The sequence below is a fragment of the Scyliorhinus canicula genome, chromosome 9, assembly GCF_902713615.1.
Source record: "Scyliorhinus canicula chromosome 9, sScyCan1.1, whole genome shotgun sequence".
Classification (NCBI taxonomy): Eukaryota; Metazoa; Chordata; class Chondrichthyes; order Carcharhiniformes; family Scyliorhinidae; genus Scyliorhinus; species Scyliorhinus canicula.
This window is the reverse complement of record NC_052154.1, coordinates 153,043,065-153,069,464: the sequence shown is the minus strand read 5'-3', so window position 1 is coordinate 153,069,464 and position 26,400 is coordinate 153,043,065. Positions and strand designations below refer to the sequence as shown.

Sequence of the window (26,400 nt, the reverse complement as noted above, 5' to 3'; positions counted from 1 at the left end):
GGGCTTTTGCATCCTTTTTGTGCTTTTGCGCTGGCACACGGGGCCCTATTCCTCTCCAATTCCCAAAGAACCTGGGATTTCCTGTGCATGCGTCAGTCAGGAAAGGGCTGCACATGCACGGTTCGGTATGTTTTATGGTTGGTAATCTGAACCATGCATGCGCCTGACCAAAGTAAACAATCCAAGCCACTCATGCGTGATCCATTCTCACCATGGTCCAGATTACCAACCAGAAAACAATCCGAACTGCGCATGGGAGGCCCATTCCCCGCCGGCATGGGAGGCCCGAGGTTCGTTGGGATTTGGGGATGCTGACCACGGAGCTGAAAACAAAGATTAGATTTGGTTCCTTTACATTCGTGTTTCATCACCTTGAATCTTATTTTGCGGCACGATTGTGGAGCTTCACTGTGCACCCGCGTGCCGTGGCACACCAGTCGGGAACCTCGGAAGTGGAAATTTGGTAGAGTACAGGAAAGTGAATGGAAGTGGTAAATCTGCTTCACTAGGCAGGGAATATAGCTTTCTTCAGGTTTATATGAACCGTAAAATGTTAATTTATTTTTATTGCTGACTGAGTACTTGTTCCAGTGTAACATTGAAGTGAAATTCAAAATACATAAGCAGGAGATTTGACTGCAGCCTTGAGTATGCTGAAAATGTTGACTCTTTTAAGCCAGAGAGGTCAGCAGGGAGGCGACGGAGTAGAATCTCTTGTTACATGGAGAGACATGCTGCAGATCAAAGGCTCGCTCTAGTCTTGCACTAGACTCCTGTTTACATCACGTGGAGAACCATGACCCGACCAGTACACAGCCCCTGGCTGAAGAATTACTTTGGGTTTTTCAGCATGGGGGAAGACCATTTGGCTAAACTGGCCCAAGTTGGTATTTATGCTCCACACAAACCACCTGCCCCTTCCCTCTTTATGCAACATATAACCTTCCATCCCTTTCTCCTTTAGCTTGCACTAAAAATGCATCTCTGTGGTTGCCTCAACTACTTTGCTTGGAGCTGAGTTTTACATTCTCACTACTCTCTTAGTAATGATTATTTTCTGAATTCCCTGTTGGAAGTGACCATCTTGTATTTATGGCTCCTAGTTCTGGTCTCCCGCCATAAGTGGAAACATCTCTAAAGCACCCCTTCATAATTTTAAAGACCTCCATCAGATTATATGTCAGACTTCTCTTTTTCTCAGGAAAAGAAGCCTAGCCTGTTCATTCTTTACTGATAATTATAACCTTTCAATTGTGGTATCTTTCTTGCAAGTTATTTTTCTTCATCTCCTCGTGTCAAAGGTATTCTGGAATGTCCATCTCTCTCTTTCTCTCTCTGTCTCTCACTCGTCCCTGCAACCCCCCCCCCCCGAAACCCCCCCAAAAAGGACATTGTTAGTTGTTCGCTAAGAGAAAGAAGACTTTTTTTTCCAAATTCCTCTATTGCTTTGAATAAGAATTTGAAATTAATATTTAATTGTAGGTGTCATCATTCTACTGCGTTAATAGCAGGAAGTGTTTAAATTCAGAACTATCAGCGTTTGTCACAATAAAAATATTAAACATAGCTGCAACTACTTCTCATTGCAGTGAACTTACGAACCTGTCGGTCGGTGCCCATCCCCCTCACTGTGGCCCAATCCCAATCCCTTACTCAACTCAGGAGAATTTGAATCCCAGTTACAGCTTTCAGTGGACATTTGCAGGTAGAGATTTAATTCATTTTTTAAAGTCTGAATAGTTAGTGCTGTCAGTGAGCATTGTTTAATGTATTGGTGTGGTAATCCCCTGCCAGGACAAAACAGCACGCTTGATTAGCACTCGATTCACAAATATTCACTTTGTCCATCGCCACAGTGGCTGCAGTGTGTACTATCTACGAGACGCACTGCAGGAATTCACCGAGGTTCCTTAGGCAGTACCTTATGAACACATGACTGCCACCACTGAGAGGAACAAGTCCAGTAGACATGTAGGAATGCCACCGCCTGGAAGATCCCCTCCAAGCCACTCAGCATCCTGACTTGGGAAATATTTTGCCGTTCCTTCACTGGGAAAATCCTGGAACCCCCTCCCGAACAGCACTGTGGGTGTACCTACACCACATGAACTGCAGTGGTTCCAGAGGGCAGCTCACCACCCACCTTCTCGAGGGCAATTATTTGATTTGAGTTGATTTATTATTGTCACATGTCTTACTATACAGTGAAAAGGATTATTTCTTGCATGCTGCACAAACAATACATACGGCACATAGGGGAGGAAGGAGAGACTGCAGTTATAGCAAGGGGTAGAGATAAGATCAACTTAATATGAGGTAGGTCATTCAAAAGTCTGATGGCAGTAGGGCAGAAGCTGTTTTTGAGTTGGTTGGTACATGACCTCAAACTTTGGTATCTTTTTCCTGACGGAAGAAAGTGGAAGAGAGTATGTCCGGGGTGCGTGGGGTCCTTAATTATGTTGGCTGCCTTTCTGAAGCAGCAGGAATTATAGATAGAGTCAATGGGTGGGAGGCTGGTTTGCGTGATGGACTGGGCTACATTCACAACCTTTTGTAGTTTCCTGCGGTCTTGGGCAGAGCAGGCTCCATACCAAGCTGTGATACAACCAGAAAGAATGCTTTCTATGGTGTATCTGTAGAAGTTGGTGAGGGTCGTAGCTGGCATGTCAAATTTCCTTAGTCTTCTGAGAAAGTAGAGTCGTTGGTGGGCTTTCTTAACTATAATGTCGGCATAGGGGGACCAGGACAGGCTGTTGGTGATTTGTACACCCAAAAATTAAAACTTGAAAATCTCGACCCTTTCTACTTTGTTCCCATTGATATAGACAGGGGCATGTTCTTCGGGAATTAGGGAAGGGAAATAAATGTCGACCTAGCCAGCGACAGCCACGTCCTGTAGATGAATAATCATTAAAAAAAATGAACAGACACCTGACACATTTTGAGTTGAAAGTCTCTGGTTTGTAAAAAAAAAGACTGAAAGATTTTAGTATGTGGAATGCCGCAACAACGCTGTTCAAGTGGGGTCAAATGGCCAGTCATGATGCTGCAATTTGCATTTTTATAGTGCCGTAGAATGTCCCAAAGCAATTCGGAGCCATTGAAGTACTTTATTTGAAGTGGTTTCACTGTCGGAATGTATGCAACCTGCTCATATTATTAACAGTAATTTTGAGGCTGTGAATCACTCTCCCAAACTTGTCACTTTTAAAAATAAATTTAGAGTATCCAATTATTTCCCTTTCTTCCAATTAAAGGGCAATTTAGCGCGGCCAATCCACCTAACCTGCACATCTTTGGGTTGTGGGGATGAAACCCACGCAGACACGGGGAGAATGTGCAAACTCCACACAGACAGTGACCCAGGACCGTGATTCGAACCTGGGTCCTCAGTGCCGTAGGCAGCAATGCTAACCCCTGTGCCACGTGCCGCCCCTCAAACTTGTCACTTTTGAGTTAGCCTGCACAGTCGCCAGAGGGTCCAAACGGCCTACTCCAGTTCCTAATTCTTATGTTCAGATGGAGTGTAGTCATTGCTGTTCCAATTCGTATCACACAGTTTAAATATTAAAATATAATTTTAAAACAAATATTCCTTTCACTAGTCAGAAATGGATAGTTCTGAGTCTTTCAATGTGCAATTGTGATGGATAAAGTCATGCGTTTTAGGTCCAGTTGAACAGTGGCAGCCATGACTTAGCGGGTCACACTCTTCTGACTCTTGAGAGGGAGGAGATTGTTGGCGGGGGGGGGGGGGGGGGGGGGAATACGTGTTCATAGTCTCAGTACAGAGAGTTGAGCCCAGAATCTAGGCTGACACTCCATTGCAGCACTGAGGGGGTGATGCACTCTCACAGAGGTGTAGTCCTTCAGATGAGATGTTAAAATTGAGGCCCTTTTTAATGGATGTTAAAAATCAAGTCGCACAATACCAAGAGCAGCAGTGGAGAGCTCCTTGAAGCCATGACTCAATTTTGGCCGTCACCCAAGTTGGTCAGCCGTCTTTAACCGTGTCACTCGTCGTGGGAGCTGACGTGTGTGCAAATTGCCATAGATCAGTTGGGCTGAATGGCCTGTTCCAGTTTTGTGCATTTCAGATAATTGGCCACAAAACAATAACAATTCCTTTAGAATTCTTTCTTCGCTCACACAGTACCTGAACTGCCTGCACATAAATAAACGCTAATGTGAAATGGTGTTTGAGATAGCATTGAAATTAATTCTTGTGCAAGTTATAGACACCAGCTATTGAAATAGGATTTATAGGCTAACACTGAAATGTAACCTGTGCTTTCATATGTTTAGCAAATTTGAATGCTGAAGTGTTGGATTTACTACACACAACAGCTGCGAAAAAACTACAGTATGTGTGTCGAAGCTAAATGTTGACCATGTAATGTAGTCTGTCATCTCCAGCATAATTGTATCACTGGGTATTGTATAATACACTCAATTGTTCTTCACTGGTTCCTTTGTAAAGGTGCACAGATCCTAGGGCACGTGTTTGATTCAAATTACCATTTTGAAACCCGATACATTTTCTTCAAGATGCAATTCTTAGCGGCTTGTGGAAGTAAAATCAAGCCAAGCATGGTTGGATGCAGCGCAGCGACAGGGAAGGAAGCCTTTGCTGAGGGCAGATGTATCGAATCTGCATTTAGAATAGTACATTTTACTTGAGTGGACCAATAGTTCTCCCATCAAACCAGATAAAATTCCCTGTCATCAGCATGAACTCGCATTTATATTGTACCTTTGATGTAGTAAAATGTCTCGAGGTGCTCCACATAAGGAGAAGATAGGCAGGTGATCAATACCTTGGTCAAATAGAAATTTTTAAACAGCATCTTGAAGCAAGGAAAGAATGGGAGCGAGGTTTAAAGAGGGCATTCCAGAGCATATGGCCTAGGCAGCTGAAGACATTGCTGCTGTTTTAAAAAATATTCGTCCTTGGGATTTGAAGGTCATTGGCAAGTCCAGCATTTATTGACCATTCCTAAATGGCCTTGAGAAGGTGGTGTTGAACGATTAAAATTGGGGATGTTCAACAGGCCAGAATTAGATTTGTGGCAGGTATCTTGTAGGCCTGTGGCTGAAGGAAATTACGGATGACGAGGGGTGAGGCCTTGGAGGGATTTGCAAACTGGGTAGAGAACTTTAAAATTGATGCTTGGTTAACTGGGAAGCAGTGTGTAGCAGGTGGTGAGTGAGTGGAACTTGGTGCAAGTTAGGTTACAGACAGCAGACTTTCGGATGAGCTGACCCAATCCTAATATCTCCTTGTGTCATTTGGTGCCAAATTCCCCTTGATAATCAGTCCTGAGAAGGATCTTCAGACATCTTATTACTATAAAGGTGTTATATAAATGAAAGTTTTAAGGTTGTATCATGCCTGCAAGATACTCAAATGAGCTTGAATTTGATATTTGAGTTTGAAGTGGGTGGGAGAGGGGCGGAATGGGTGGGCGAAATCCAGCTTAATTAGTGGTACACAATGGTCAGTAGCAAGCTGACCTTTTGTTGTACACTGTGTGAAGTCAGTGGAAAGGAGCAACAGGTGAGGTGTAGGATGGATGACTGGTCCGACAGTGTCAGCTGCATGCTCCGACTGATGTTAAACTTCAACCCACCACTTCCCACGCAATTCCATGATCTCTGTTGCATTCAGGCAGTTTTACTTCAAGAAAGCACAATTCTATCCCCATCAAATTACAATGAGTTTTACAGCACAGAAACAGGGCATTCAGCCCAATGAATCTCTACCCCTCAAGTTTCATTGAATCATATGAGCTCATGTGTTTATTAAGATTCCCCTTAATTGCAACAAGGCTACTTGTCCCAAGTGTATATATAGTACTTGATTAACTTTTAAAATAACGTTCACTGTTGGATGTCATTCCTAATTGCCTTTGTGAAGGCACGGGGTGGCATGTTAGCACAGTGGTTAGCACTGTTGATTCACAGATCAAGGGTCCCATGTTCAATCCCCGGCTTGGGTCACTGTCTGTGCAGAGTCTGCACGTTCTCCCCGTGTCTCTGTGGGTCTCCTGCAGGTGTTTAGGTTTCCTCCCACAGTCCAAAGATGTGCAGGTTAGGTGGATTGGCCATGCTAAATTGCTCCTGATGTCCAAAAAAGTGACGTGGGGTCACTGGGTTATGGATAGAGTGCTCTTTCCAAGGCCGGTGCAGACTCGATGGGCCAAATGGCCTCCTGCACTGTAAATGGTATGATTCTATGAGAAGATAGTGGTGGCAGCCCTCTTCAATACAATGGAATGGCCGGCTAGGCCATTTCAGAGGGAAATTAAGAATCAACCACTTTGTTGTGGTTTTGGAGTTGTGTATGTATGGGTTAGACCAGTTAAGCACCTGGTAAGAACAGGGTGGCATAGTGGTTATCACTGCCACCTCACAGCGCCAGGGATCCAGCTTCAATTCCGGCATAGGGTGACTGTGTTGAGTTTGTACTCTCCTCTGCATGCTCCGGTTTCCTCCCACAATTACAAAGATATGCAGGTTAGGTGGATTGACCATGCTTAATTACCCCTTAGTGTCCAAAAGGTTTGGTGGGGATAAGGTGGGAGCTTGGGCCTAGATAGGGAGCTCTTTCAGAGGGTAGGTGCAGACTTGATGGGCCGAAATGGCCTCCTTCTGCACTGTAGGGATTCTATGATTCTTAGGAGGCCAAATATTCTTCCCTAAATGGTGAATCAAATGGGTTTTTACGACAATCTTGTTTCATGGTCACCATTTACTGAGATCAGCTTTTTATTCCTGTCTTATTCAATTTACTGAATTCCCAGTTACTGTGGTGGGATTTGAATTTATGTTTGTGGATCATTACCCCTTACACTTAACCGCTACGTTATCATACCCTTAATGTCTATAAATTGCATTCACACTCAAAATGCCTTCATTCATTGAGAAGTCTTACAACACCAGGTTAAAGTCCAACAGGTTTGTTTCAAACACGAGCTTTCAGAGCACGGCTCCTTCTTCAGGTGACATCAGGATAATGGGGACATCATGGTTCATTCATTGAATTATTGTTGCAGGTTTGATTCTAATTGAAACAATGAGGTGTAAAAATTCTTACTGGCCTCGCAGTTTGTAACTTTCTTTCTGTAGAAATCACTTTCTTTATTTTGCACAGGTTTGAAATGGTAAATCAAACTGTTGTGCAGCTGTTACTGCATAATTCAGAGTCTGTGCTGAAAGAAAGAAAAGAAAGATTTGGATTCAAATGCGGCCTCCATGACCTCTGTAGGTCCCAACAGTGAAGGACACTTTGATGTTGTCCCTGCTGTCGGAAATTTGTGCACAGCAAGGCCCCGCCGCATACAACAGTGAGATACATGAAATTATCCGTTTTCTCGATGTTGATTTGTGGAATGAATATTTAACTCCCTCGTGCCTCTGGGAGCAGTGACTGGACGGCTGAATTTTATCTCCCAAGTGAGGTGAGGGGGTGTTACGGTTTAATACCTCATCCGAAAGCCACAACTCTGACAGTGCAGTACTCCCTCAAGACTGCACTGGTATTGCCGTCCTCGATTATGACGTTAATTCCCAAAATTCGAAGACTGAACCTTCTGACTTGGAAGCGGGTCCACTATTGTTACTAACTGAGGTTTGGCTGAAGAAAGGGTAGATTGGGGAATCACGAATGGATGCAGTCAACTTGTAGAACATTAATTCACATCAATTCTCGGCAAGATCCAAACCGTGCTCCTCCCCTCAAATATTTATTTATTTATTTTTTTAAATTTAGAGTACCCAATTCATTTTTTTTTTCCAATTAAGGGACAGTTTAGCTGGCCAACCACCTACCCCGCACATCTTTGGGTTGTGGGGGGGAAACCCACGCAAACACTCAGTGAATGTGCAAACGCCACAGAGACAGTGACCCAGAGCCGGGATCGAACCTGGGACCTCGGCTTCGTGAGGCAACAGTGCTAACCCACTGCGCCACCGTGCTGCCCCTCCCCTCAAATATTGCACATGCACAGATGGGGAAGGGAACGCACATATATGTCTTTTTAAGTCAGGATTTCATCTTATTGAGGTTTATTCTTCCCCGATATTGGACATTGAATTGACTCCAACACAATGAATTATTTGTTAAGTGCTCCGAGCTCTGACTATTCTTCTTTTACTTCCTTCTGGTAGTTAATTTTATTCTTTCCAAATGGACCACAATGTAGTTTCTGTTTTAAGTTGTGAGGGTTTCTGTACTATAGAGTAGAAAAAAGTAATGGGAACATTTTATTAAATGCGCTCCTCATGATATTTCATGATGAAAAACACATTATTTTTCTTATTATTAACATCAGGGTGCAGTTTGGTGATAAATGGTTGCATTATATTCGCCTCTTGTGCTGAAAGTGATTACTGTTGTTTTCAGCTCTTTTTGCTGTGGTGGTGCAAGATTGAGGGAGCATTATCGTGGCTGGAATGGAAGGCTTGCGAGTCAGAATTGCGCTGTCAGCATTCGAGTTACAAAAAAAAGAGAAGGAATTTACTGAAGGGCACTCATTAGTATTCTCCTCTCTTACGTTTAGAGCTTTCCTCTGGCTTTACTGTCCCCCCTGCAGCCCAACCTCCCCCAACCACCCCCACCCGCCTGTCAATTTTCAGCCCAGACATTCTGGAACAAAACATGCTCCCAGATTTCTTTTAACAAGCTGCTGCCTGTGATTTGCTGCTTATGATGCATGAAGAGAACTTTCTGCGAGGAAAGTGAAGTCAGGAACAAAATCAGTAGCAGATTTAGTTCTGTTTAATTGTATTCCCAGCATTTAACCATCTCGGTTGTGTTTTCTGTAACCTTGACTGGTTTGAAAACCTGTGTTAGATTCTGGAATTTCTCCTGGTGTTCATTGCGCACATTGTTTCAAATGACCTAGCAATTCAAAGCTCTCGGGACTTCCAAAGCTAACCACAGCCTCACCCCTTAGTCACCTTGCAACGCACTGCAGCTGTTCCACGAGGAACAAAGTATTCAGGGGAGGGGTAAAGCCTTGATCCTAATGTCAAAAAATAACAGATGGCTGTGGGTGGGGGGAGGGGGAGGGCGGGGGCGGTTGGAATTCTGGGTTGTCCCCACCCCCACTTGCACTGTTGGTGAATTTCTAGAAGGTGCCACTCAGATCCCCCCTAGAATTCTCTGTACAATCATTTTCTTTTGAATATTCGCATCTTGACAAAGTACTTGGATTAAATGGCTGTGGTAGTACAGTGCTTATATCATTGGACCAGTAATCCAGAGGAGCTGCACTAATGATCCAGAAACACAAATTCAAATCCCGCCATGGCAGCTGGGGAATTTACTCAATGAATTAAATCTGCAATAAAAAGATAGTCTCAGTATTGGTGACCATGAAGCAACCATGTTGTAAAATTCTTCAGCCAAGTCAAGAAATGGCTGAAGGCACTGGCTTCTGCAAAGGCTATGCAGCTGATAACATTCCCCCAGTGGTACTAAAGACTTGTGCTCCAATCAGCTGCACTCCTTGCCAAGCTGTTCCAGTGCAGTTACAACACTGAAATTTATCTGACAATGTGAAAAATTTGAAATGTTATAAAGGTGTCCTGGACACAAAAAGCAGGACAAATCCAACTGGCCAATTACCATCCTAGCCGTCATACCTCGCACAGAGGTAGATGGTTGTTTGGGACCAATCAACTCAGCCCAGGACATCGCAGTTCCTCAGGGTAGTGTCACAAACTATATTCAGTTGCTTCATCATTGCTCTTCATTCTATCATGTGGAACCTACAGATTACATAGAATTACATAGAATTTACAGTACAGAAGGAGGCCATTCGGCCCATCGAGTCTGCACCGGCTCCTGGAAAGAGCACCCTACCCAAGGTCAACAACTCCACCCTATCCCCATAACCCAGTAACCCCACCCAACACTAAAGGCAATTTTGGACACTAAGGGCAATTTATCATGGCCAATCCACCTAACCTGCACATCTTTGGACTGTGGGAGGAAACCAGAGCACCCGGAGGAAACCCACGCACACACGGGGAGGATGTGCAGACTCCGCACAGACAGTGACCCAAGCCGGAATCGAACCTGGGACCCTGGAGCTGTGAAGCGATTGTGCTATCCACAATGCTACCGTGCTGCCCCCAGATGTTCTCTGATTTCACAGAGTTCATCATGATTCACTACTGCTCAGATATTGAAGTAGTCCATTCCTGCATGCACCATGACCTGAATAACGTTGTAGTTTGAGCTGTGAAATGACATGTAACATTCATTGTACCAGGCAATCTTCAACAAGAGAGAATCTAACCATCTCTCCTTGACATTCAGTGGCATTACTTTTGCCCAACCACCCCATTATTGATCTCCTGGGGCTCATCATTGACCAGACATTTAACTAGATGAGCCATAATGTAACCACCGTACGGCGGGCTACAAGAGCAGGTCAGAGGAAGGGAATTCTGTGGTATGTATCACACCATCTGATTCCTCCCCCAAAGACTGCCCAACATCTACAAGACGCAAGTCAAGAGTGTGATGGAATAGTCTCCACTTGACTGGATGACTGCAGCTCCAACAACACTTAAGAAGCTCGACACCAGCCTTGACAAAGCAGCCGAACCACTGACTTAAACATTTAATCCCGCCTCCACCGACAGTAGTGTACACTATAAGATGTACTGCAGCAATTGGGCAAGCTTCCTTCAACAGCACCTTTCAAGCACTGACCACTGCTATTAAGAAGGACTAGGGCAGCAAATTCATGGGAACGCCACCGTCTACAAAATCTGGTTCACTAATATCCTTTTGGAAGGAAACCTACTGTTCTTACTTGGCCTGGGCGATGTGAGAGTTCAGACACCAGCAACATGTTTGACTCTTGAGACTTCCGGTGATGGCGGGCAGGAGGGCAGGGCTGCACACTGGAGGGCTCCCGCTCGGGAATAGAAATTTCGGGGTTTTAACGCCTGGTCCCGGCGGGCCACGGAGGCTGAAAAAGCTGTAAGAAGACACGGGGAGGAGAAATGTCAAGTTTGGGGGGGGGGGGGAAAAAGGCCGTGAAAAAGGGGGTTAATGAAAGTCCACCGGTGAGTGGAAAAGTCAGCGCAGGAACTGTAAGGAAAACGGAGGCTGGGGTACCAGGGGTGGCCGCATCGCTCACAGCAGAAGAAATGACCAAGGTGATGGCTGTGGAACTTGAAAAACAGTTCACAAAACACATGGAAGTGATGAGGAAGGAGATGGGGGTGGTATTGAAAGTGTTGGTGGAGAAGGTGATTGCCCCGGTGAGGGCGGCGGTATCAAGCGCAGCGGCGGAGCTGCGGGATCAAGGTGAGGCACTGAAGGAAGTGGAAGAGGTATTATCACAGCACAGTGATCAACTCGCCTCAATGGGGAAGGAGTTGCGGAAGGTGAAACAGACCAACAAGGGGCTGCGAGCCAAAATGGAAGACTTGGGAAACATATCCCAGAATCTGGGGATCCTGGGTCTGCCCGAAGGGGTGGAAGGCCAGAGGCCGACGGAGTATTTTGCCACCATGTTGGCGAAGCTATTGGGGGATGGGGACGATCCCTCCTGATATGAACTGGATCGGGCTCATCAGTCGTGGAGGCCTATACCAAAGGCGAGTGAGCCTCTAAGAGTAGTAACTGTCTGTTTACGTAGGTATAGCGTGAAAGAGAAAGTCCTGTGCTGGGCAAAGCAGAAGCGGGTGGTGCAGTGGGTATACGTATATACCAGGACTTTACGATGGAGCTGGCGAGGAGGCAGACTGCCTTCAGCCGGGTGAAGAAGGTACTGTACATCAGCAAGGTGCAGTCTAGCATAGCATACCCAGCTAAGTTGAGGGTGACCTACAAATCCAAGGACTTTTACTTTGGGACGGCGGAAGCAGCGGAGCAGTTTGCGAAGGCAGAAGGACTGTGGCAGAATTGAGAAATGGGACTGAGTGGGTCGTGTACTGATGTAGCCTCATGTAACTTTATTTTTTCACTGCATGTTGGTGTATGTACTAAATGAGTCGACGCTGTATATTTGGACAAGGGAAGAGATGGGACTTTCATTTACAATGATGGTTCTTTGGGCCTTGGGTGTGTATGCGGGGGTTGTGTGCTAAAGGGGATTTCTTGGTTTTCCTGGGACCGGGCAAGGGGGAAGGAGACCCGGGCGGGGGCCTCCACGCTGGCCGGTTTAAGCCGGCCAGTGAACGAGAGTGAGGTGGGGAAGAGGGGCTATGGCCTTCGCAGCCTGGTAGAACAGGTTTCGGTGAGTCGAGCCGGGGTGAAAAGTTGAGGGGAAGGAACCAAGGTTTGGGGGGAGGAGTTTACAAGAGGAAGTGGAGAGGAGGAGTCTGGGGGTGGGGTGGGGGTGTCTACAATTCATGGGTGTCATTTATGGTACTCTTTCGGGGATTGGATGGCATTGAATATCGGGGGTGGGGGGGTGGACTGCATATGTCAATGGTGACCATAGGTGATTCCTGATTCCTTTTTCTTTTTTCATTTTTTTCCTCCTTGGGAGGTTTTGTTTTATTTGATGTTCATTTCGTCAGGTGGGCCATTGTTTGGGGAGTGGTGGGAGGATGGGATCGTTGTTGTTATTAAGGGGATTGACATTGTATTCGTTACCGTTTACTGTTTGTTGGTGGGGTGTAAATTCTGAAGGAAATGTGAAAATAGAGAATAAAAATATTTAAAAAAAACATGTTTGACTCTTAAATATCATTGAAATAGCCCAGCAAACAATTCAATTTGTTTTACAAAATGACAGTGGATCACCGCCTCGAGGGTAATTAGGAATGGGCAATAAATCCTGATCAACAATGCTCACATCCTGTTTTAAAAACAATTAAAAATCTATAATTCATTTGATTTAAACCTTCACTGACCTAGAGCTATCTTGTGTTACATGAGCCAGGCCTTGCTCTAACTAGCCAAAGACGGCACTGTAGCACATTGGTTAGCACTGTTGCTTCACGGCACCAGGGACCCAGGTTTGATTCCCAGCTTGGGGTATGTGCAGAGTCTGCACATTCTCCCCGTGTCTGCATCTCCGGTTTCCTCCCACAGTTCTCGAAAAACGTGCTTGTTAGGTGAATTGGACATTCTGAATTCTCCCTCAGTGTACCCGAACAGGCGCCATAGTGTTAATGTAAGCCTACTTGTGACACTAATGAAGGTTATTACTATTATTATTAAAGAGTAACAAAAGGTGTACTCACCCTTGATGTTCCCCCATGAAAAACCTGCTCTCCAGAAAACCCACCATCAAACTCTTTGGAGGAGTTTGTGTGGTTTTTTTTTAAAGTTCAGTGTCCTCACTCTCCTCCCAGTCCATTGTTCCTCATAAACTCCATCGCCTCCTCTGGCGTGCCAAAGTAGTACACTCGCTTCTGGAAATCACCCACAGGCGGGCCGGATACAATACTGCAAATTTCACCCACCTTTGCAGCCATGACCCAGTTGAACCTGGCCCCCCTCTTTGCCAGCTCTGCTACCAGATCTTGATACACTCACAGCTCATTCCCTTCCCGGGTACATTTCCTGGTGTGCCTCGCCCATCGGAGGATCTTCTCCTTGTCCAGCAAGTGGTGCAACCGCACCACCATGGCCTTCCGTGTCTCTCCCGTCTGCGGCCTCCTCATCAGCACCCTGTGTGCTTGGTCTACCTCCAGGGGCCGGTCAAAGGCTTCCTCCCCCATCAGCTTCTCCGGCATCTTAGCCACATACATGTTGGCATCCGCACCTTTGATGCCTTCGGGCATCCCCACAATCCTAAGGTTTTGTCTTCTGGAGCGATTCTCCAGATAAACGTCTTTATTGTAACAAGTCCGCTTACATTAACCCTGCAATGAAGTTACTGTGAAAATTCCCTAGTTGCCACAATCCGGGGCCTAATCGAGTACCAGCTTCTCTTTCAGCCTCTTTTGGGTCTCCCGCATCACCCCCACCTGAACCACCAACAAGACCAACTGCTCCTCGTGCTCCCCCACTGCCTACTCCACTTTCTAGATCGCCCAGCCCTGGGACTCCAACCTCTGCTCCACTCGCTCGATCCCCGACTTAATTGGCTCCACCACCATGGCCAGGTCTTCCAGGGCCTCTTTTCTCATGCTGGCGAAACATTTCATTGAGGACCGCAATTAACTGCTCCATTGACCACTGGGCAGGCAGATGGATGCCCTCCGCCATCTTATCCTGTGGCACACCACAAAGACTCTCCTGCTCCAGCTCTTCCTTCTTGCCTCACTCCCAGTCCATGGGTCCTTCCAGCAGCCACACCAGAGAAGTAAAACCTTTCCCAGGCACTCCTGCTTCTCTTGCACACAATTGCTTCACCTTTCGGGTGGGGAAAAGACCAAATAAATTTGCCTTGAGCGGGAACCACCGACTGTGCGACCCCTCACTCCGTGCTGCCACCAGAAGTCCACTGGGTATGTTCTGTTTACTTGCAAAAGATAAGTCCGTCTCAAAAGCATTTTAAAAAGAAAGAGTACCCAATTCTTTTCTTTCCATTTAAGGGACAATTTAGTGTGCCAATTCATCTCCCCTGTACATCTTTGGGTTGTGGGGGGTGAGATCCAGTCCGACACAGGGAGAATGTGCAAACTCCACGGACAGTGACCTGGGGCCGGTATCGAACCCGGGTCCTCGGTGCCATGAGACAGCAGTGCTGACCACTGCGCCACCGTGCGCCCTCGCTTCTAGAAACCATACCCGATGATCTTAAATTGGCTGTGGGTATAATTCTTAACACCTTGTAGATTGTTCAGCGAGTGCTGTCCAATCATGGAACCACATCTAATGTTAGACAGTGTTCTGAATTTTGAAAGCATGCGCTGGTTGAGTAAGCTCAGTACTCTGCCTATTACTAACAGCGGAAGGGATGTGCTGTTTAATACGATCCATCAGTCTTTGGAACTTGTAGCCAATTGACCTGGCATTGCAGCGGCACTGAAATTTGTGCACCACATTACTCATTTGTGTGGTAGGCTAAATACCTTTTTGGATTGATGGCAGGATCCTGTTAATGGAAACAAGTTGCTGCTGCATAGTCACAGCGTGAAACGGTTAGCTTCACTTTTGTTCAGATTTTCTGAGGTACCTTACACTTCCAGGATAATTTGAGGTGGATTGGGCCCTTTTTCGGTCCAAAGGTGGCAGTCTTAGGCCTATTTGTGAGTATGTGCAATACTTAGCCAGCAATGATCTGCTTGGAGTAGCAACACTTAATGGGTATTTTACACTAACCGCAAACAGGATGCTGCCATCAAGCCAACATGGTATCTTTCAACTAGTTTCAAAAGGGAACACGTTATCTGGTCATTATTATGGCATTGCTGTATGTAGGACCTTGCAAGTTGGCTGCTGAATTTCCTACAGTGCAAAAGTAAAGTGCCTTGGAATGCGCTGAGGTAATGAAAGGTGCAAGTCTTTCTGCTGTGTAGTGGGTATTATCAGACAACTAATTGGAGTGTTGAGGGGAGGGCGTAGAAAAGAAACTTGATTTGAAAATGCAATATTTGAAAATCGCTTATTGTCACGAGTAGGCTTCAATGAAGTTACTGTGAAAAGCCCCTAGTCGCCACATTCCGGCACCTGTCTGGTACGGGAATATCTGAAGAAGTTAACAATATAGTGAATACGATAAAGTTAATGCAAAAGAAAAAGTCTTGATAAAGCAAGTACAGAAAAGCTGTTTTCTTTAGCAAATGGTCATAAATTAAAAATAATTGGCAAAAAATAAAGAGGAAATAAGGAAAAGTATTTTTTTAACAGTCGTTAAGATCTGGAATGCACTACCTGAAAAGGTGGCGGAAGCAGATTCCTTGGAACTTTTAAAAGGCGAATTGTGTACTTGAAGAGGAATAGTTTGCAAGGTTGTTGGTGGGTGTAGGGGAATAAAGAGGTGACTAAATTGGAGAGGTGTTTCAAAAAGCCAGCCCAGGCACAATGGGCTGAATTATCTCCTTATATAATTTTAAGATGCAAGCAGATTACATTGGCTAGAGTTGACCTCAGTTAATATTTATTAAGTTGTGTAATTCTATATTCTTGCTGGATTGTTCATATGATCTTTAAATAAGTTATCCTGAATTAATATGGTGCTGAGTCCCAGGTGCTCTGGTCTCTTCTTATGATGTCTGGCATAAGAGGCCTCTGCCATTTTAATGAACCGCTTCTTCTCCTTCATGCCCTTGTTGGCAGTGTTTAAATGGGGCAGAGGAATCTTGGAATATAGCCATACAAATCACTAGAAGTGATGACACACATTATTAAGACCATTGAAAAAAAACTCCCAACTATTTCTAGAGGGATAGAATTGGAAAAGAAAAGTAGGTGGCCTTGGTGGGACCAGACCCCAAGTGCTGTGTACAGGTTTGGCCTCCTTGTTATAAATAGAATAAAGAGGTAATGAAGAAGGTGAAAAATGGATTAGCAGAATGATGCCAGGCACAGAGAAGATATTTCCTCTTATGGGGAGAAGAGTGCAAGGGCCATCATTATAAGATGGACACTAATGAATATAATAGGGAATTCAGGAGAAACATTTTTCATCAGGAGAATGGTGGGAATGTAGAACCAACTATCGTAGGGAGTGGTTGTGATGAATAACGTAGATGCATCTTAAGGGAAGCTAGATAATCCAAACATGTAAGGTAGAAAGGAATATAACGTAATGCTGACAGAGTAAGGTGCAGAAAGGTGGGAGAAGGATTGTGTAGAGCACAAACGCCAGCACACAATGGTTGAGGTGAATGGCCTGTTTCTTTGCTGTAAATTCAATGTCTAATGCTCTTCCTCAAGCAAAACTATGAAGAGGTTGTTTAGTTAAGCTTGAAAATGTGTACTTATTTACAGTGAGGAACTTGACTTGAAGGGAACTTGAAAAAAAACAAAATAATTGTTTTTGTCTCTCTAGATTTTCTTCTGATTGGGCTCCAGGCTTAAGGCTTGGAGAAATCCACCAGCGCCATTGATTCCAACAACTGGAGCGGCAGCGAAAGCCCTGCCGAAAACCTAGAGAGGATGACGGATTCTGCTGATAAGCCGATGGACAATGATGCAGAAGGTGTCTGGAGCCCTGACATAGAGCAGAGCTTCCAGGAGGCCCTGGCCATCTACCCACCATGTGGGAGGAGGAAAATCATTCTCTCAGACGAAGGCAAAATGTATGGTGAGTCACCAGCACTGTAGCAAAGGGGGATGTTATTGGGAGCAGATGATTTCACAGCTGTCAGCTGTGCTCCTGTCTTCCTCCCTCTCTCTTTTTCTCTCTCCCTTTCTCTTCCTCTCTTCTTCTCCCCCCCCCCCCCCCCCCCCCCCCCACCCAACAGAACTCTACCCTAAACAACTCCCTGCGTAGCTCTCAGATGAAGTAATGGAAACCAGGAGAGATTTTTTTTAACGCATGATGTTCTGCATCCCTTTGCAAGTCCTAATTACAGCAGTTTGCTACTGTGCAGCTGTCATTCTGAGTGAATTGCATTTTTCAAAAAACGAATATTGTGCTCCTGAACCAAGTCTTGCAGCTGCTGGGGAGGATAATACTAGGGCCAGGGAAGAGCGAGAGAGACAGTTGAGGGGAAGGGTGACTGGGTTAAGTAACTTGACAATGTTACAATAACATTTGGTTTGTGAAATTTATTCAGTGCTGTTAATTCGTGTAAAGATAATCGTTTTTCCAAGTGGAGAGGCATCTTATTGAAGCAGTGTCGTACTAATCAGTTAAAGTTATGTCTGGGGTTGCATTTCAGACAGGCCTACTTCCAGGCTCCGATAATATAAATAGGGACACATTATTTCCAGTGGTAGGGGAGTGGGTAACCAGAGAACGCAGATTTTATATAATTGGAAAACAAACCAATTGAATTTTTTTTTTTGCGCAGAGAGTGAAATGAATCTGACATTAATTGCTTACAGTAGATTCATTGGTAACTTTAAAAGGACATGTGGATAAATACTTGAAAAGGAAAAATTGTAGGGCTATGAGGACAGCAGGGAAGATGGGACGAATTGGTTAGATCTTTTAAAGAGCCTGCACAGTCACGATGGGCTGAATGGCCTTTTCCTGTTCTTTATAGTTCGATATAGAAATGCTACAAAGTGCTTCACGTAGATCACATTTTAGTGCACCATTTCTGTTGTTATGGTGAGCGGGTTAGTAAAGAGGGCAGCCACATTTGTACACAGCAAGTTCCCACAAACAGCAACAAGACAAATGACCACTTGATGTTCGTGCCGGTGTTGATTGTGAAAGCAATGTCAGGCAAGACACCGGGACTGCTCTTCATAGCATTGCCAATATATCCACAACCAACAGATGAGGGGTGATGACGACCTTGCTCAAGCCCCTTGAGTACTGTCAGCTCCACCTACACACAAGTTACATAACACTTTTAAAAAAGGCCCTGAGTTTGTTCCCGTTGACTTGGAGAGTGCTAAATATCTGGTGAATCCAAATTGTTCAGTTATGTCAATCATTGAACCAATGTTATTTTGCATCGAGTTATATAGAATGTACAGGTCAGAATTTGACCCAACTGGTCTGTGCTGGTATTTATACTCCTAAGTCTCCTCCCATTCTATCTACCTCACCAGTCTTTCAGTATATCTTTATATTCCCTCTTCTCTCATGTAGTCATCTAATATCCTTTTGAAAACATCTCGGCCATAAGTTCCACATTTTAACTACTCTCTGATTTGAGTTAGTGTCCTATTTTCTTATTGGATTTATTGGTGACTATCTTGAATAAGAAAGTAAAGAGAGGTTGATAGAATCTCTTTATATCTCAAAGTACCTTCCATGGGAGAAAAACTTCAGATTAGTACACCACCACTTACATCAGGTGACACTAAGTTGGAACAGTATTTGAAAGGTTGAGCACGCCAACACTGAGGCCAGCTCTGGTGAGTGTGGTTAATTTCCAATGCACAAGACCGTAGGGAGCAATGGAAGAGTTGCTGAGAGCGCTAGGAATGGACACCACTACAAATTTTATAGTGCTGACTATTTTCTGTTGTCACTTGTTTCAATGGAAATAGTTACCAAACTGAAGTGGAAATGGAAAAGTTACTGAGGGAGTGCTGCACTGTTGGAGATGCTGTCTTCACGTGAGACTTTAAACTAAAGTCTTACTTGGCCCCTCAGGCAGAGGTAAAAGATTCTGCACCTACTATTTCAGTAAAGAGCAGGGTGTGTTCTCCCCGGTGTCAACATTTATCTCTCAACCAACATCAACTTTTAAGATGATTACCTGATCCTTTTCCCCTTTGTCATCTGTGGGAGCTCACTGTGCGAAAATGGGCTGTCGAGCATTCTATATTACAACAGTGACTACACTTCAAAAGCACTTCATTGGCTATGAAGCAGTTAGCGATGGTCTTGATGTGGTGAAAGGTGTTATAGAAATGCAAAAGCCTTTTCTCTAAGGATAGCAGAATTATCCAATTTTAACGTTTTGTCATTCAGTCTACAGAATGCAAAACCATTGCTGTCAGGATCAGGACATAGCTTTGACAAGTTTCTATGCTGTTATTTTGGACATGATATTGCTACATGTTTTGTCTCCATGATCCCAAGTTACCTGTCGTGTTATGGTGTTGAACACCCTCACCAACAAGGGTGTTGACTATGGGTTAGTGCAACCCACCTGCTGGGTGTTTAGAGTCGTTTGTGCATGACAATGTTCTCATTAATAGTGCTCCATTTTGAAGGCATCTGAAGCACAGAAAAATGAGGAGTTCATTCGATCTTGAGAGTCTCTTCTGCTATTTAATTGGTGTCGATTGTAGCCATGATGTGGAGATGCCGGCGTTGGACTGGGGTGAGCACAGTAAGAAGTCTTACAACACCAGGTTAAAGTCCAACAGGTTTGTTTCAAACACTAGCTTTCGGAGCAGTTGCTCCGAAAGCTAGTGTTTGAAACAAACCTGTTGGACTTTAACCTGGTGTTGTAAGACTTCTTACTGTGCTATTTAATTGGATCACGGTTGTTCTGAATCTTAACCCGCTTTGGTTCCATAACTCTTATTACCGTTGCCTAACATAAATCTCAGTAAGGAAATTTTCATTTCATCCTCCCTGCCTCAACAACTTTCTGAGGGTCAGTGTTCCAGATTCCCACTTTGTGTGGGCGGAAACCTGCTTCTTGATATAACCCCTGAATGACATAGCTCTAATTTTCAAGCTTATGCCCCTTATTTTGGATTTTGTCCCCAGAGGAAATAGTTATTGTTCTATTCGATCAACTCCTTTGATCATCCTAAAGTTGGCAGCTAATTTGCACACAGAAGGACCGCACACACACAGCAATTGGATAATGACCAGATCATTATTGTGATGGATAAATATTAGAGAGTGTGTTCCTGCTCCTCTTTGAAATAGTGACTGGGGATCTTTTACACTTACCTGGGAGAGTTGACAGGACCTCGATTAAATAGCTCACTCTTGACAGTGCAACAATGCCTCAGCACGGCACTGCAAGTGACAGCCAGGATTATTTGCCCCATTCTCTGGAGTGGGGCTGGAATCAGATGCAGTATGCTCCTCTTCCCTGCTCCTTAGAGCTTCCTCTCTGAAACATTCTGAAATGATGACCCCCCTCAACCTGGGACGTTAACTCTGTTTCTCTCTCCACAGATGCTGTCACATCTGCTGAATATTTCCAGCATATTTTTTGTTTGTATGGGGGCAGCACGGTGGCGCAGTGGGTTAGCCCTGCTGTCTCCGGCGCCGAGGCCCCAGGTTCGATCCCGACTGTGGGTCACTGTCCGTGTGGCTTTTGCACATTCTTCTCATGTTTGCGTGCGTTTCGCCCCACAACCCAAAGATCTGCAGGCTAGGTGGATTGGCCACGCTAAATTGCCCCTTGATTTGGAAAAAATGAATTGGGTACTCTAAATTTATTTAATTTTAATATTTTGTTGGTATTTCTTATCAATGCTCATTGTTTAAACAAGTTCAAATTTTATTGTGATCTGGGCTTTTATGCTCCTGGGCTTTTGCGATTCAGTCTCGTGAATCCCAGCTGAGGATGGGGATTGCAGGTTGCCTTTATGCTTGCGTGCCTATTAGTATCTCACCAGAGTCTGGACTCTAGGTCTGTACTCGTTGGAGTTTAGAAGAATGAGGGGGGATCTTATTGAAACTTACAGGATAGTGCGTGGCTTGGACAGAGTGGAGGTGGAGAGAATGTTACCACTTGTCAGAAAAACTATAAGCAGAGGACACAATTTCAGACTAAAGGGACGATCCTTTAAAACAGAGATGAGGAGGAATTTCTTCAGCCAGAGGGTGGTGAATCTGGGGAACTCTTTGCCGCAGAAGGCTGTGGGGGCCAAATCACTGAGTGTCTTTGAAGCAGAGATAGATAGGTTTTTGATCAATAAGGGGATCAGGGGTTATGGGGAGAAGGCAGGAGAATGGGGATGAGAAAAATATCAGCGAAGATTGAATGGCGGAGCAGACTTGATAGGCCGAGTGGCCTAATTCTGCTCCGATGTCTTATGGTCTTCTGTGCAATGTGTAGAGGTTTTTTGATATGTTACTAGGCACAAGTGCTGTGGCTCTGCACAATATCGAGGCAGTATAATCTGACAAGTGTTTAAACCTGCAACACGTAACTGCCCTTTTTAGTTGCTTCTGAAGTCTGTTTTGTGTATAACTCAATCCTGGCTACTGCTCAGTCTCACCAGCAGGTATCCCTTGAACTCTGCTTCATATTCCACCCCCTCCCTCGTCAATGACAGTTTTACATTACCCCAGTCAGTCCTTCACTTGCACGTCTCCACAATCTATCATGCAATCGCTCACGTTCTGGCTCCTTTTTTCTCTCCTTTTCTTTTTCTCGCAGTCTTTTTATTTTTCTTTCCCTCTCTACCCTTTTTTCCTCTTTCTCACTTTCTTTCCCCTTCTCCACTTTCTCTTATTTTCTCTTTCTCTCTCCCTTTCACTTTACCCTCCCTCCTTTTTTTTAAAGCCTAGGTTCCTTTTATCTTCATTTATGCTTTTCCCCCGTGCCCCTTTCCGTCTCTTATTTCTGCCTTGAATCACATAGAAAAAGCACAGGTAATGCGGCTCCTAAAGGCTGGACATACTCCATCCTTACTATTCTGGAACCCTGAGATTACCAAATGACCACGTGAAGTGTGATCCTGGAATTCCAAATCCAAGCACCTTGAGGGATGTTTGCTATGTTAAAAAGGAACTATATAAATGCAAAATCTTGCACAGGAAAACCTTCTTCAACCTGTGCAGTTTATTAATGCAAATGTGCTTTACGTCAACATGTTTTTGACACTTGACAGCCACAACAAAGTTGTTGCCCATCAGAACCATGCATCAATCTGAATAATTATATCCTGTCTGAAAACTTGTTCTTACTGCGTTACATCTTTCAAAGGCATCGCATGCGAAAGTGTTGCCCCAAAGGCACTTAATCGGGAAAACAAAAATAATCATGATTGGCTAAGAGCATCACTTCGCTGATAAGTTACCAGTTAAATATTGGATTAACTACATAGAATGACATAAAATACAGCATGAAAAAGTATAGCACTGCCCATGCTACCTCATAGTCACCAAAGGCCTCCCATCCAGCTGCTCCCTCCCCTCACATTCGCGGCAGTGGGTCCTTCATGTGCTATGGTTCATAGATGCCCAAGTGTGGCATTATTGCTCCTGGATCACCCTGTGCAGTTGGGCGATTGCAGCTGCGGGGCACTAGCCTTACTATCCTGATGCCCAGGGCCAACCTTCAGTCCTTGGCAATTATGGATTCCACCACTAACCCTGACTTGGAGAGTGTGTGTTACAACCCCCTCAGGGGCCAAACCCTATATTGTATACGGTTCCTCTCCTACATCTTGGAGTATGAACTCTCGAGGTGATTTGGGGGGGGGGGGGGGGGGGGGGGGCAGGGGGTGGGAGCAGGGATACGGTTGAGGGGGGTGGCAGATGAGCCTCTCCCCTCTCCCATAGTTGGGAGGAACCACACAGGATATCACCCCCGACCTGGGAGCAGTTCAGGGATGGTGACCCTGTAGGTGAGGAGTAGTGTAATTGTAGTTTTGCGAGCATCCAGGAGGGCTTCTTAAAACAATATGTAGATAGTCCAACTAGGGAAGGGGCTGTACTGGACCTGGTATTGGGGGATGATCCCGGCCAGGTGGTAGAAGTTTCAGTAGGGGAGCACTTCGGGAACAGTGACCACAATTCAATAAACAAACTGAGTTGTTATCCTGCCTACCTGGTGTCGTATGAAGTCCTTGCCTTCAGCTATCACAGTATGGCAGCTGAGATGGGTGAAGGATATATGATCATGGCCAATTGGTTGGACGATCATGACTCGCAGGATCGTGAGAAAGTACAAGCCCTTTCAGAAGCAGACAAGGGCCAGACCAATATGCACCGTGGCTACTCAGGTTCACATTTCTTGTGATCTTATTGCTGTTATGGCACAATACTCGAAACGTTTAGAGAAAATCCAGTCAAAATTAAAATTAAAATTACAAAATACTAAATACTTTAAACGCAGCTAAACCTTCCAGGATTTTGATGTTTCAGGTGGGATAGAGGGGGAGGTAAAAGGCGTGGAGAAGTTGCGCTACTGGTTAGGGAGAATATCACAGCTGTACTGCGGGAGAACACCTCCGAGGGCAGCGAGGCTATATGGGTAGAGATCAGGAATAAGAAGAGTGCAGTCACAATGTTGGGGGTTTACTACAGGCCTCCGAACAGCCAGCGGGAGATAGAGGAACAGATAGGTGGACAGATTTTGGAAAGGAGTAAAAGCAACAGGATTGTTGTGATGAGAGACTTTAACTTCACCAATATGACTGGGACTCACTTAGTGATACGGGCTTGGATGGAGCAGAGTTTGTAAGGAGCATCCAGGAGGGCTTCTTAAAACAATATGTAGATAGTCCAACTAGGGAAGAGGCTGTACTGGACCTGGTATTGGGGGATGAGCCCGGCCAGGTGGTAGAAGTTTCAGTTGGGGAGCATTTTGGGAACAGTGACCACAATTCAGTAAGTTTTAAAGTGCTGGTGGACAAGGATAAGAGTTGTCCTAGGGAGAATGTGCTAAATTGGGGGAAGACTAATTATAACAACATTAGGCGGGAATTGAAGAACCTAGATTGGGGGCGGATGTTTGAGGGAAAATCAACATCCGACATGTGGGAGGCTTTCAAATGTCAGTTGAAAGAAATTCAGGACCGGCATGTTCCTGTGAGGAAGAAGGATATATATGGCAAATTTTGGGAACCTTGGATAATGAGAGATATTGTAGGCCTAGTCAAAAAGAAAAAAGGGGGCATTTGTCAGGGCTAGAAGGCTGGCAACAAACAAAGCCTGTGTGGAATATAAGCAAAGTAGGAAGGAACTTAAGCAAGGAGCCAGGAGAGCTAAAAGGGGTCAAGAAAAGTCATTGGCAAATAGGGTTAAGGAAAATCCCAAATCTTTTTACACGTACATAAAAAGCAAGAGGGTAGCCAGGAAAAGGGTTGGCCCACTGAAGGACAGAGGAGGGAATCTATGTGTGGAGCCAGAGGAAATGGGCGAGATACTAAATGAATACTTTGCATCAGTATTCACCAAAGAGAAGGAATTGGTGGATGTTGAGACTGGAGAACGGTATATAGCTAGCCTGGGTCACCCTGAGATCCAAAAAGACGAGGTGTTGGACGTCGTGAAAAATATTAAGATGGGTAAGTCCCCAGGGCCTGATGGGATCTACCCAGAATACTGAAGGAGGCAAGAGAAGAAATTGCTGATGCCTTGACAGAAATCTTTGGATCCTCACTGTCTTCAGGTGATGTCCCGGAGGACTGGAGAATAGCCAATGTTGTTCCTTTGTTTAAGAAGGGTAGCAAGGATAATCCAGGAAACTACAGTCCGGTGAGCCTTAAGTCAGTGGTAGGGAAATTACTGGAGAGAATTCTTCAAGACAGGATCTACTCCCATCTGGAAGCAAATGGACGTATTAGTGAGAGGCAACATGGTTTTGTGAAGGGGAGGTTGTGTCTCAATAACTTGATAAGAGTTTTTTGAGGTGGTCACAAAGATGATTGATGCAGGTACGCAGTGGATGTTGTCTATATGGACTTCAGTAAGGCCTTTGACAAGGTCCCTCATGGAAGACTGGTACAAAAGGTGAAGTCACACGGTATCAGAGGTGAGCTAGCAAGATGGATACAGAACTGACTAGGTCATAGGAGGCAGAGAGTAGCAATGGAAGTGTTCTTTTCTGATTGGAGGGCTGTGACTAATGGTGTTCGGCAGGGTTCAGTGCTAAGACCTTTGCTGTACGTAGTATATATAAATGATTTGGAGGAAAATGTAACTGGTCTGATTAGTAAGTTTGTGGACGACACAAAGGTTGGTGGAATTGCGGATAGCGATGAGGACTGTCAGAGGATACAGCAGGATTTGGATCATTTGGAGACTTGAGAGGAGAGATGGTAGATGGAGTTTAATCTGGACAAATGTGATGTAATGCATTTTGGATGGTCTAATACAGGTAGGGAATATACAGTGAATGGTAGAACCCTCAAAAGTAATGACAGTCAGAGATCCAGATGTACAGGTCCACAGGTCACTGAAAGGGGCAACACAGGTGGAGACGGTAGTCAGGAAGGCATACGGCATGCTTGCCTTCATTGGCCGGGGCATTGAGTATAAAAATTGCAGCTGTATAGAACCTTAGTTAGGCCACACTTGGAGCATTGTGTTCAATTCTGGTCGCCACACTACCAGAAGGATGTGGAAGCTTTAGAAAGGGTGCAGAAGAGATTTACCAGGATGTTGCCTGCTATGAGGGCATTAGCTATGAGGAGAGGTTGAATAAACCTGGTTTGTTCTCACTGGAACGAAAGAGGTTGAGGGGCGACCTGATAGAGGTCTACAAAATTGAAGGGCATAGACAGAGTTGATAGTCAGAGACTTTTTCTCAGGGTAGAGGGGTCAATTGCTAGAGGGCATAGGTTTAAGGTGTGAGGGGCAAGGTTTAGAGGAGATATACGAGGCACGTTTTTTACACAGGGTAGTGGGTGCCTGGAACACGCTGCCGGAAGAGGTGGTAGAAGCAGGGACGATAGTGATGTTTAAGGGCATCTGGACAAATACATGAATAGGATGGGAATAGAGGGATATGGACCCCGGAAGTGTTGAAGATTTTAGCTTAGACGGGCAGCATGGTCGGCACGGGCTTGGAGGGCCGAAGGGCCTGTTCCTGTGCTGTACTTTTCTTTGTTCTCTTTGTTAATACTCAATGCACCTGGGCAGACAGTTGGCAGTGCATGACCTATAACTTAAAGCCCAATGGGGACTCAAATATTGCCCCCTCCTCTGTGACTGTCAAGCCTTCCCTCTCCCAGTCTTTAGTCTCCCTCCTACCCAG

At 45.0% G+C, this 26,400-nt stretch overlaps 1 protein-coding gene across 11 annotated transcripts in view; it reads left to right on the top strand.

Moving 5' to 3' along the window:
* Nucleotides 1-26,400, top strand: part of tead1b (TEA domain family member 1b) — a 313,182-nt gene that overhangs the window by 130,789 nt on the left and 155,993 nt on the right. For 5 of the 11 annotated variants that reach the window (XM_038807955.1, XM_038807954.1, XM_038807957.1 and 2 more), the window contains one exon: nucleotides 16,920-17,174. The exons of the other annotated variants lie outside the window; for them this stretch is intronic. In XM_038807955.1, coding sequence (XP_038663883.1) covers nucleotides 17,027-17,174 — 148 coding nt within the window. In that variant the 5' untranslated portion in view covers nucleotides 16,920-17,026. The remainder of the gene's footprint in view (nucleotides 1-16,919; nucleotides 17,175-26,400) is intronic. 11 annotated transcript variants of the gene reach the window in all.